The sequence below is a fragment of the Symphalangus syndactylus genome, chromosome 2, assembly GCF_028878055.3.
Source record: "Symphalangus syndactylus isolate Jambi chromosome 2, NHGRI_mSymSyn1-v2.1_pri, whole genome shotgun sequence".
NCBI lineage: Eukaryota > Metazoa > Chordata > Mammalia > Primates > Hylobatidae > Symphalangus > Symphalangus syndactylus.
The window spans coordinates 95,952,976-95,966,125 of NC_072424.2; the positions used below are offsets into that span (position 1 = coordinate 95,952,976).

The window sequence follows — 13,150 nt, forward strand, 5'->3', positions numbered from 1 at the left end:
GTGAGGCAAAGAAACCCAATTAATGATAAATTTCTGGAGGTGTATATTTTCTTCTTGCCTAATAATCTTCTTACATATAAGTCTAATTAATGCTTGAATGTGATAAAAACCTTTCAGCAAAGAGCTTATAGAAGTCAATGGCCTAACTTCTGCAAACAAGAATCTTGTCAAAGAACATGGTAGAACACGCTTCTCCCACGTTCAAGGGATATTGATTTTAGTCCAGGCAGTATACTTAAGTGTTCATTATGTATGCATGTTCGAATTCATATGCTGACTCAGATCTGACATGACTTTCCTGAGAATAGTTATCAGAATGAAGATGTCGCCACAGAAAGGTTGATGTGCTGTAATTCAAGATGATGACATAATTGTTTCACTTTTGTGGCAAAGAATTACAAAGCAATATGATTATGTAACACTATGTTGAAATTCTTCATACCTTTTAAAAGAATGTATTCTTATGACTAAGAGAAGAAAACAAGATTCAGTTTATGCTTTATTTTAAATCTTACTATTTTGAATATCTAATTTGTAACACAAGTTTACTCTCAAAATTCTAAAGTCTGTTTCTTTAACAGAACAAAGTGCCGGTGGTAATGATTATGTCAGTCTTTATGAATACAAGCTCTATTATAACAGGTATTTAGCTTCCAGCAGCACTATTTTTCTTGAGACTCATGCATTTTTCATTGTCTAGTCATTCTGAGTTTAAAGTGAATAGGATGTCCTTTTAAATGCATAAACAAAGAAGATGAAAATGTGTATCATAGTCTCCTCTCTATTTCTGCCACTAAAATTATAGGAACTATGTATCTTATGTTAGAATGCATCTGGTGTGTTATTCAATATACTACATGAATAACCTACAGCTCGCTGTGCAAAATTCCAACCGGCACCATATTTAGCATCATTTTTGCAAGATAGCACCTTACCAGGCTTGTTCTGAAAAGCACCAGAAAATAGCTTATTAATCTCAATGTCTAACTGGCAGATGGAATACGGTAAAAAACAACATGATTTTTGTCTTTCAGAGCTAGTAGTTTTTCAAGGTAAGATAAGCAACCATCTTCCAAATCTTCTAAGACTTTGCCATTTTCATTTACAGATATTTATTTACTCATAAATTTTTTCACTCTTTCATCCTGTGTTTATTGAGCATCTGTTTTCTTTCTGTCCAGCAGTCCTCAAGGCACTAGAAACAGAAAAGAATAAAATACATTCCCTTCTTTTCAGGAGCTTATGAGCTACACAATATGGTGAGTGCAAATAGTGATATGGAAATGCAGGTGAGGACACTTGCCTCACCCTTGGGAGGAGAGCAGGGAGTGGCTAAACAGAGGGTCTCTGAAGAAGACATTGTCATAAGGCCATGAGGAGTTAGGTGAAAGGACCACAGATCTACCATAGCAATTATCTAAGGAAAAAATATTTAGAAGGGATAGGGCAACAGTAAATGAACTAAAGAGATCCTAAGGCAGAGAGAGCAGGGAGAACATTTTTGTACAACACGTCACCAAATGGATTTGTCCTATGCTAATAGAGAACAAAAGAGAATATGATCAGGGCAAGATGGCAGGGCAGGGGGCATAGTAAGCAGAGTGTCAACATTTAGGCATTTAGGTTTATTTCTATTTTTATTTACTTATTTACTTGGTGACTCTAGGAACTAGCTCAGATATGCAGGCTGCAATAGCTACAATATCTAGCTCCCTGCAGTAGGAAAGACTCATGAACTAATCTGATAAAAGGTTCCTTTCATTCCTTCCTGTTTTACATGTCGTGCTCATTAGCATGACCAATAAAACCATAATTTGTATTCTCCATCAAATCATACCAGCAGCAGCTGAATGACATGGCCACTAATTAAAAGCAGAAATTGAATACAGCAGACTTGATGTTTTGTTTGACTGAAGAAACAAGAATAGATTTGTATTGACTTCTTGTTGAAAGGCACACATTACGGATATCTTGATGGAAGAGTTTTCATCAGAGGGTCAGTCCCAGACTTGTTTTTGTCTTTACCTCCTCTAGAATATTTCTGGAAACCAACCACTTAGGTTTCTAGTTATAAGTTCTTGCACTCTATGAGGGCATAGAGTATATTTTTGCCACCAAAATAGTAGCATAGCATAATAATTAAAAAGTTGAGATTTCGAGCCACATAACCTAGTTTGCATCCAAACTCTTCCCCTTGTTAGCTCTGTGACCTTGGGCCCTTGGGCTGCTTGTTTAACTTCTCTAAGCATCAGCTAACTTATCTATAAAATCGAACAGTAATAATAGCTGCCTTATAAGGTTATTATGAGGATTAACTAAGATCATATGTGTAAGTCTAAGCCCATGGCTTGGCACATAGTAAGAACTTACTAAATATGAATTATTATTGTTGCTTTAGCTTAATCGGCTCCATTTTATACTAAGTTATTTGAGGACCTAGCTCCCAAATCTTAGTTTTGTAGCTCCTCAGTGACAAGGACTGTGTCTTGTTCATCTTTGCACGTATAGTGTTTGGCATATAGAATGCTATTTTATACTATATTGGCGCATATACATAAGAAAGACTAAAATTGTATTCTCTTATATAAGTAATCTGTCATTTATTTGTGGTGTGATTTTGTTCAGGAAAGGCATAGCATATTGCCAAAGTTTTGAACACTATAGTTGCAATTTATAGAGCTGCAGGAATCCATGTCATAGCGATAGTTTTCACCCTTCTTGTCCCAAGGAGATGCACTCCATACACAGCATTCTCCAGGAGACATACTCAGCATCAAGAACAACTCTTATATATTACTTGTAACTCTATTCATATTTCTTCTATTTCGGAATGTAAGTTATTATGCAAATAATCAAGAATGACCCAGTGATAGGATAAGCTAAATTAATTTTTAAATCATTTTAAACATTATTATTTTAACTATCATTGATATTATGTTACATGATGACTGTATCAAATTCCTTCCATGAATTTTTTGAATTCTTCAAAATTCTGCAAAGTCAACACCTCTGATTTCTCACCATTTCCTTTTCATGTAGTCACTACTAGCTGTCCCCTCCGTGAAACTCTCTCTTTTCTTGATTTGCATGACACCGATACTGCTCTGTTATTCTCCACTCAACCAAAACTCTTAAAGGATGGCAGTGACTGCAAATGATGTCTTGTCAGTCTTCATTCTCTCTACCCTCTAAGCAACATTCAGTATTACAACTATTCAATCCATGAATGTCTCTTTTCTTTTGGTTTCCTTAACACCAAAAACCCTCTTGCTCTTCCTCTTAGCCTTCTAACCACTTCCCACTCTGGTGATGTGCTGCTTCTCCCTCACCCACCTCCAACCTTGGGATTCCACAAAGATATTTCCCAAGGCTCTCTTACTTTCTCTCCTACTCTCTCTTTCTTGGGGATATTATCCATTTCCAGTATTTTCACCACCACTTTTATGAGTATAACCTCTGCATATTTATCTCCTGGTTGACCTCCCTATCCCACTCTGATCCCATGCTACTAATGCTGCTGGATCATTTGGAAGTTCATCTGGCATCTCAAGTTCAATATACCTAAAATATGTATTGTTTCTCCACTAAAACCAGCTCCTTATCATTATTTTTGTCAGTAGATATTATACTTACCTTAGGCAGTCTTAAAAACCTTTAATTTTTTATAAGAGATGGGGTCTTGCTCTGTAGCCCAGGCTTGAGTACAATGGTGGAATCATGGCTCACTTGCAGCCTTGACCTCCCAAGCCCAAGCAATCCTCCTGCCTCAGTCTCCCAAGGAGCTGGGACTACAGACATGCACCATCACACCTGGATAATTTTTTTAATTTTTTGTAGAAATGAAGACTCACTATGTTGTCCAGGCTGGTCTTGAACTCCTGGATTCAAGTGATCTTCCTGCCTTAGCCTCCCAGAGTGCTGGGATTACAGGTGTAAGCCACTGCACCTGGCCTTTAAAATCATTTGAGTTAATTCTGGTACTCCTTTTTACCTCTACTTTTCTTTCTTTCTTTTATTAACCACCCCCTTTATTTCAATAAACTGTTTCTTGTTGTCTAGGCCTCCTCTGCACTGTCTTTGAATCCCTCTATTTTCTACTTCCTCCGAATGGTACTGCCTGGCTGTAGATATAGTGAAGAACATGGTACAAGCATCACAGTCCAGCTGAGGCGAGAGGTATAAAGGCATTAGTTTCAATACAATGAGATAGAAGTAACAAAGAGATGCATCCCAGGGAAGAAAAGACGGAGCACTTCTCAAAGGGAGTGACATAGAAGCCAAATCTTGAAAGATGCATAAGAGTCAGACTGGCAAAGGCACAATGAACTTTTTGGAAATAATAACTTATACAAGGGAATGCAGACACAGAAGACCATATCTCACTGCTGAAGTGCAAGTAGCTCTGTAAGGCTAAAGTGCTTCATGGAGGAGTAATAAGGGAAACAGAGCGTCAGGTTCCAGAGGTGGTGGGAATGGAGGGAGAGCGTTTAGGACATGATTTCAATTATTTGTTGGCCATGTAACAACCCATTGTACATCTGCATGCCCTAAAACAGCCTCATGTATTATTTCTCACAGTTCTTCAATTAAGCAGCAATCTTTCAGGGTGGTTCACCTCTGCTCCCTGGTGGCATATGTTGGCATGGTTTGACTGGGGCAGGAGAATCCAGAAGCCTCATTCACATGTCAGGACAGTGATGGCTGGCTGGATTTCTCTTTTTTTCATGTGGTCTCTCAAACCTGAAGTAAATGGAAGCTATATTTTATGAGGGCAGAAAATAGAAGCTGTAGAGCTTTATAACGCTTAGGCCCAGAAGTCACATGACATCCCCTCCCCCACATTCTGTTGGTCAGAGCAAGTCACAAGACCAGCTCAGCTTCCAGAAAAGGAGAAAGAGACCCCTACCTCCCTTTGGGCAGAGCAGCAGGAATGTAAAGGCTATGTCAGCAGGCATCTTTGCAGATGTTCTACCACAGACCTTATAGATCTCTGCATTCTGTGGGGAACTATTGTAAGATTTTAAGCAGCATACTGACATTTTAAACATGGATGTTTAAAAGTATGTCTTTGGCTTCTTTATAGAGATTGAATTCAGAGGTCAGGAGCTGATACCTGGAAACAGGTTAACCTCAGAAAATTCTTCTCTGCATGCCCACATGCCTTACCACAATTTTTCCTCCTCATGGAAGCAGATGGAATGAACAAAATATAGCTGATGTTTTTTCTTTTTTAAAGCAAAATACAACCAAAGTACTGCCCAGGACTCTGTGCTCATTCCAGAAAAATGGACTCACATCTGTTATGGGGGAGTAAATATGTAACACCGCAAATCCTTTGCCTAAAGCTTTTTGTTTAGAAATAATACTGCATTACAAACTAGAGTGATATAGTTAACAATAATGTATTGTATATTCCAAAAGAGCTAGAAGATTTTGAATGTGCTCACCACAAAGAAATGATAAATTTTTGATCCGACAGTTGTTCTGCTTTGATTATTACACAATGTGAACATGTATCGAAACATGAGACTGTATTGCATAAATACGTACCATTATTATGTGTCAATTAAAAATAAAATAAAACTTTTAATGAAAGAAATACTACTGCTTGCTTCTATTATATTACTGTTTCTATAAATAAACCAGACAAGTCAGATGTGACTTTCAGGGAGGGCTGAAATCTGCTTTGTATTTCCAGGGGCTTTTTCTGTGTAAAAGCATGTGAGTGTATGTGACCACAAAGCTAGCGAGGGCGTTTTATTTGTATGCAAAATGAACGCCTTTGACCCTTGCCTGTAGTCCCTGCTACAGAGGTCTATAGGGGCAGCGCCTATGAAAAAAGCCACAAAAAATAAGTTGGCATAATTTGAAAGGTTATATTACACCACCACAGTACTGAATCTCTTTCACGAATAGCAGTTTTAGTGTGTAGGCAATTGTAACTTGAGCAGAAGACAGCAGATACCTAATGCTCATCAAAGCTTCCTAGAGCAAACTGAGTTCTAGAGTCTGGGAATGGACAGCAGATGGTCCTTCTGGTTTTCAGGGATTTGCGTAGCCCCTTCACCTAGGGGTTTCTGGATCTGGGATTTCAATCTATAAAGAAAAGAGTCTCCCTTTATTGGTACGAGAACCTGAGGATGAGGCGGGAATATGGTCCCTCCTAGTCAGTGTTCAGGTACTGTCTCACCATCACTAAATATTTCATCAATACTATGGTGAGCATCAAGATGATGTTCTTTCCCCACCGCCTCCCCACTACCATTGGCACCCAGAGGTCAGTAGCTAGAAGCCAGGCTCTTTCTGAGAGATTTGGTCTCAAATTCCAGTTTCACCACTTCCTAGTTACATGACTGTGAGCAAACTCCTTAACCACTCTAAGTTTTGGTTTCCTCCTCTGTAAAATCTCAGTAATCATTGCACCTTCCTCGAGGGATTGCTTTGACGGACTAAAGGGAATAATATTTAATTGCACTTAATCCAGTGCATGCTACCAGTGCTGAAAAAGTTTTAATTGCTATTGTTTTAATGGTCTTCCTGCTGACCTTTGCTGTTTTTTTTTTCTCTTTATTTCTCAGGGAGATGTTAATCTCTGTGGCCCTGGGCCAAGTGTTATCCCTCCTTATTTGTGGAATTGGCTTGACTAGCAAGTATCTGTCAGAAGATTTCCATGCCAACACACCAGTCTTCCAGAGTTTCCTCAATTACATTCTTCTCTTCTTGGTCTATACCACCACACTAGCCGTCAGACAAGGTAAGCTCACAAAAACACCAGGAATATAGCTTTTACAAACACCTAAAAAAAAGATGAGCCAGGACCAGATAACGTTTTGTCACTTACAGCATCAGTTAAGATCATTGAAAACCCCAGATCTTACTTTTTTATTTTGCAGTAATACAGTAAACAAAATGAGTGAATAAATCACAAAGAAAATTAATCACATGAATTCAGCAAGAAGTGGGAACTGCATGTATAGGCAAAAATGTACAATTGCTCACTTTTTGAATCCCTGTTAACATTACTTCTACCCTCTCAGTGGAATTAAATGAGTTTTTCCCTGGAACTTGGAACAGGCCTGATGCAGATATTCTAAATAATGCTTGCTCTGAGAAATCCAAGGGAATTGCAGACAAATACATGTTCTGTGGGAAAGTGACACAAGAAAGATACAAATTGTAAACACAGACAACTCTATTAACATCACAGAAAAAGAAAAAAATAAAACTACCACGAATGGTCAGATGAGATGTGCAATTATTTTGAACTTGAAATAATTAAAGAAATAAAACAAGTCCGCTAAGAGCCAATGCAAGAAAACCTTTTTTTAAGGGGCAGTTGCAGTTGGAAAACCTCAGGGTACATCCCTGGAAGGGATGATTCAGAGTCATATGATATGCCACTGAATCCAGTGTGCTGTGGTTTGAATGTCCCCTCCAAAACTCATGTTGAAATGTAATTGCCACTGTGACAATATTAAGAGGTGGGAGTATTAAGAAAGATGTTACTAGGCCATGAGGGCTTCACCCTCCTGAATGGATTAATGCCATTATCATGGGATTAATGCCATCAGCTAGATGTGGGTTTGGTCCCCCTCTTGCCCTCTCTTGCTCTCTCATGTGTGCTCTTGTGCCTGTCTGTCATGTGAGGATGCCACAAAAAGGCCCTCACCAGATGTGAGCCCTTTGACCTTGGACTTCCCAGCCTCCAGAACCATAAGAAATAAATCTCTGTTTTTTATTAATTGTGCAGTCTCAGGTATTGTGGAATATGTTATTCATTATAGCAGCACAAAATGGTCTATGACAAGATGTAAACACTTTTATCTATGGCTCAGAAATAGCCATCAATTTTCCCCAAAATAGTAGCTGTCAGCTGTAAAATGTGCATTGAAAAAAATCATTAATACATTTGGAGACAGTTATATACATTAATAATAGATAAGGACACATGTATAGCTGTGTACATCAATTTTAATAGTCATACTTTTAGGAAACATGTATAAGACTATCAGTATTTAATTTTTACATTTATTTATTTGGATTACTCTCCAGAATAATAATGCTTAATTATAATGATTTGACCAATACTGGATTTCATCTCATAGGAGGAATAAATATGAGCAAGTTGAGACTGAATTCCAGTTTAATTTTAGATTTGTTTAAAGTATTGTAGAAGCTAATTTTATTTACTTCTCAAAAATTGGTTCTATCAGTGCTTGTTTTTTAAAGTTTGACATCAATAGTCATTATTATTTTAAGAATAAAATCTCAGGCCACCAAAGTTATTGACATTGAATCTCAGCTGTGTTTCCTGAGTGCAATTTGGAAACTAATAATTTTGAATGTTGTAAATGTGTTATCTAAGTGTCAAAAAAAAGCATGAAACTGTGTAAAATATTTGAAGAAATTTATTCTGAGCCAAATATGAGTGACCCTGGCCCCTAACACAGCCCTCAGGAGGGCCTGAGAACATGTGCCCAAGGTGGTCGGAGTGCAGCTTGGTTTTATATTTAATACATTTTAAGGAGACGTGAGAATTCAATCATTTAAGAAATACATTGGTTTGCAAATGCCACATGTTCTCACTCATAGTTGGGAATTGAACAATGAGATCACTTGGACACAAGGCGGGGAACATCACACACCAGGGCCTGTTGGGGGTTGAGGGGCTGGCGGAGGGATAGCATTAGGGAAAATATCTAATGTAAATGACGAGTTGATGGCAAACCAACATGACACGTGTATACCTATGTATCAAACCTGCACGTTGTGCACATGTACCCTAGAACTTAAAGTATAATAAAAAATAAAATAAAATAAGAAATACATTGGTTTGGTCCAGTAAGGCAGGACAACTCAAAGCGTGGGGCTTCCAGCTTATAGGTAGATTTAAAAATTTTCTGAAACTATACTGCAAGATGGTACACTGTATTTAGTCTTTGAGTTCTTGTACATCTCACTTTTCAGGAATCCAGGGGTTTAACAAAAACTTGAATCAGGAAAAAAAAGTTAAGCCATTCTAAAGGGGAGGGAGAATTATTTCAACCATACCAATAATTTATAGGTAGAGGCTAAAAAAGCTTAGAAGATAAAATGTGGTAAAATGCCTAGAGTTAATAATTACAGTACCATCTATTGAGCCTTTATAATGCGCCAGCCACTGTGTATGTAAATTATCCTTTTTATTCCATCAATCCAAGGAAATGGGTATGATTATCCAAAATTTTATAAATGAGAAAACCAAGGTTCTGACAGCCCAGGAAACTGCTTGTGGATATAGGAGAGCAAGGAGTAGAGGCCCATCCAAGGCAGGGTTGTGAGGGCAGTGTGGCTTCAGGGCCCACCCTGCCTCTCCTTGTGAGGTGCAGGGAAGGCAGGAGGAGGGAGCGGAGACCCTTCTGAACAAAAGGAGAGGTTTTTTTTCCTTTGAATTTCAAAACCCTGATAGGAAACCAGCCCTCGGTGTAAGATGTAATGAGATACCACAGTGCGGTCAGGAGGATTGTATTAGTCAGGGTTCTCTAGAGCCACAAGACTAATAGGATAGATGTATATATGAAAGCGAGTTTATTAAGGAGTATTGACTCATGATCACAAGGTGAAGTCCCACAGTAGGCCGTCTGCAAGCTGAGGAGCAAGGAAGCCAGTCCAAGTCCCAAAACCTCAAAAGTAGGGAAGCCGACAGTACAGCCTTCAGTCTGTGGCTGAAGTCCCCAAAACTCGGGGCAAATCACTGGTATAAGTCCAAGAATCCAAAAGCTGAAGAACTTGAAGTCTGACATTTGAGGGCAGGGAGCATCCAGCATGGGAGAAAGATGGAGGCCAGAAAACTCAGCCAGTCTAGTCCTTCCGTGTTCCTCTGCCTGCTTTTATCCCAGCTGTGCTGGCAGCTGATTAGATGGTGCCCACCCAGATTGAGGGTAGGTCTGAGTCTCCCAGTTTACTGACTCAAATGTTAACCTTCTTTGGCAACACACTCAGAGACACACCCAGGAACAATACTTTTTATCCTTCAATCCAATCAAGTTGACACTCATTAACCATCACAAGGATGTCATAGACGATTTAGGGAGAGGGTTGGAGGTGGACAGGAAGAAAGACCAATGGAAAGAGGCCAAGGACTAGGAGCAGCAAGGAATTTGAAGGTTCTTTAGAAAGAAAAGGCTGAAGAGGGCTAGGGAAATTTTGACTGCCGATACCAGTCTGTGATGGAGAGAATCAATTTCTAAAATACCCTCTGGAAATTTTTACCATTGCCTCAGATCCTCACTAAGTTTGCTGGCATGTCTTCATTTGGGTGTTTCCTCAGAATGGTTATTTGTTTTAAGCTTCATCTTTAGAAGTTTTAATAGGCTGGCATTAAGCTAACATCTGGAAATGAACATAATAATTACATTAATTTTCTATAGGCTGATTCAGTACAATGTTCTGGAGACATACTAATCTGTCTAGTCAGACGCCTGAAAATTTGGGAAAGAATGAACAACAAAGAGGGAAGGATGGAAAGCGTGGTGTGTGCAAGGGATAGTCTCGTAGTCACAAGTTCTCCTTTCTCACCGCTCTGAGAGCTGCAGGTTAGGTCTGAGCCACGTGTTGCCACTCTGGGCCACCTAACAGCATGAAGTTAGACTCAGAAATACATTTTTAAACAAATCTTTCTTTATAGTTTTAATCATATATCTTCTAAAATTTAATGATTGTCACATTTAAAACAATGTGCTAAATGCAAGAAGCCTTTCAAGAGCATTAAGGGTGAGGTTATTATGAAAGCCTTGCTTAAATTTGACTTCAAAGTCAAACTGAATTCTCCCTATCAAAATTTCACTAGAGTCATGATCAAAGACTCTGAAGCAGCAGTCTCCAGTATAAGTTCCAAAATGAATTGGAGTTGAGTTTGCCCTTGATTATTAATTGATTCCTACAAAAATTTGGGTACCATCTTCCTTACAAAATATCATATCCAGTTGAGCAAATTTTAAGTCTAGCCCTCTTTATAGTTGGAGCTAGGTGTTCTTCCAGATGGTTCTAAAATTTTTAAAAAATGCTTGGCCAGGTGCAGTGGCTCACGCCTGTAATCCCAGCACTTTGGGAGGCTGAGGCGGGCAGACCACGAGGTCAGAAGATCGAGACCATCCTGGCTAACACTGTGAGACCCCCGTCTCTACTAAAAATACAAAAAAATTTGCCGGGCGTGGTGGCGGGTGCCTGCAGTCCCAGCTACTTGGGAGACTGACGCAGGAGAATGGCGTGAACCCGGGAGGCGGAGCTTGCAGTGAGTGGAGATTGCGCCACTGCACTCCAGCCTGGGCCGTAGAGAGAGACTAAAAAAAAAAAAAAAAAAAAAAAAATGCTTACTGTTCATATCAAAGACCTTCAGAAATACAACTTTGTAGAAAGAAATGTACTCCACCAAAGTAGTTTTGTTGACATTGTATCAAGTTTGAGAATTTAGGTAAAACAGAGATAACTGTTACATCAATAGCTTAATTGTAACCACTTTGAGAAGTTAGTTAGGAAATTAAAATGTACCCACTGGAATAAAGCCTGAAATCCGAACAACTCATACAAAGTGGGGCTTCAGGAATATGACTAAGAAAGTACAGTGAAGCTTCCAAAAACGTATGCATTTGCCTAGGAAACTCTCAAAAGATGAGTTCTCCTTATATCTACTATCTTCTTAAAATTCCATGTAATTACAGCTGAAGTCAGGAAGCAGAGGAACAAAATGCAGAGACTATGAACCAGAGGCGAGGACAGACTGGGGTCCAATGAAGACCACCAGTACTTGCTTTTGTGATGTAAGAGCAAGAAATGTGACAGGCTTTTAAAGACAAAGGTGAAAATAGGATACAGTTCCTATCAAGAAAACATGTATCATCTAACTTTTTGCCCATAAGCTTCTCTTGTCTGTGATGACAAAAATCATGCTGCTTCCCAGAGCTACCTTTAAGTTTTTAAATAATAGATACCCATGCTCTTTTAGCAGTTTTTAACTTCTGAGTGTGTATAAATCATAAAAACTTTAATAAGCAATCATTTCCTCTTCTCTTTCTTCTGCTACCATTTTTCTACATTCTTGTTTCTCTAATTCCTTTTTGTTTTCACACCAGCAATTTACTCATTGCCGGAGGAGTAAAGGCAGGATGCTGAGGGTAAAAAGAAAACACTTTTAGCCTTTGTTTTCCTCCTCAATTTCCTCCTCAACTCACAGTGGTAGGGAAAAAATGGGTATCAGTAATGAAAGCATGACTAGAATAATAAGTGTCTGCTTCTTTTTATATACAGACCCTGAAAATAAAAGAAAACGTTGCTATCATTGAGTGTTATGAGTACTAACAACTTCAACATTCTTGGTGACTGGTTCTGCAAGTTTTGCTTTTTCATTGAAAAGTGTTCTTACAAGCTCTTCCGATTTTGATAAAAGACAAGCTTCCAGCTAAAAGCAATTTGATGAGTATGGCATGTGTTTTGCTTTTCAGTGAATTATTGAAACATATACATTAAACTATTTATTGAATCATATATCTGTTTCTTTGTGTGAGTGTAAAAATGAAACAAGTCTCTAATAGTGCTAATAGAACACTCATAAAAATATCACCATGTAGAATCCCTTTGATTTTTTTCAAAGAAAGAATACTGAAAAGTGAACTGCATTGCTTTACTCTTCATGAGAAATACTCATATTGAGCATTAAATTCTAGCAGATGGAAATCCTAGAGGCCTAGGTTCAAATGTTAATTCTAAGTGAGAAGACTGAAGCAAGGAAGTTAGTTAGGTATTCAAGCACCTGTCCTCTCCTGGCCCCTTCTGCTTACCATCCCCTTTCTCCACCCAGAATATTCAAGTGGGGCAGAAGAGATAAGAGAAATATATAAATATGACAGCCCTGTCTACGCATACAGCTTGATGCAAGTCATGACCCAATGGTCCAGTCCCACAAACCTTGGCATTTTAAATAAAAATTCTTCTAAGAGTTTGTGCCAAGAAAGTATCCTGCTATTTATTTATTTTTTTTTTGAGGAGGTTGGGGGTGGTAGCTGAGGAAGCATTAATTAAGAGGTAATTGTTGTTTCTTCCAACTCAACAAAGGCTTCGTATTTGTTCTCTACAGAGATACTACATTTCTTACATACGATTACATAGGCTAAAT

The 13,150-nt window shown here is 38.5% G+C and overlaps 1 protein-coding gene across 3 annotated transcripts in view; it reads left to right on the forward strand.

Moving 5' to 3' along the window:
- Window positions 1-13,150, forward strand: part of SLC35F1 (solute carrier family 35 member F1) — a 422,068-nt gene that overhangs the window by 233,453 nt on the left and 175,465 nt on the right. For all 3 annotated transcript variants that reach the window (XM_055262538.2, XM_055262550.2, XM_055262546.2), the window contains exon 2: window positions 6,579-6,754. In XM_055262538.2, the coding sequence (XP_055118513.1) occupies window positions 6,579-6,754 (176 nt within the window). The remainder of the gene's footprint in view (window positions 1-6,578; window positions 6,755-13,150) is intronic.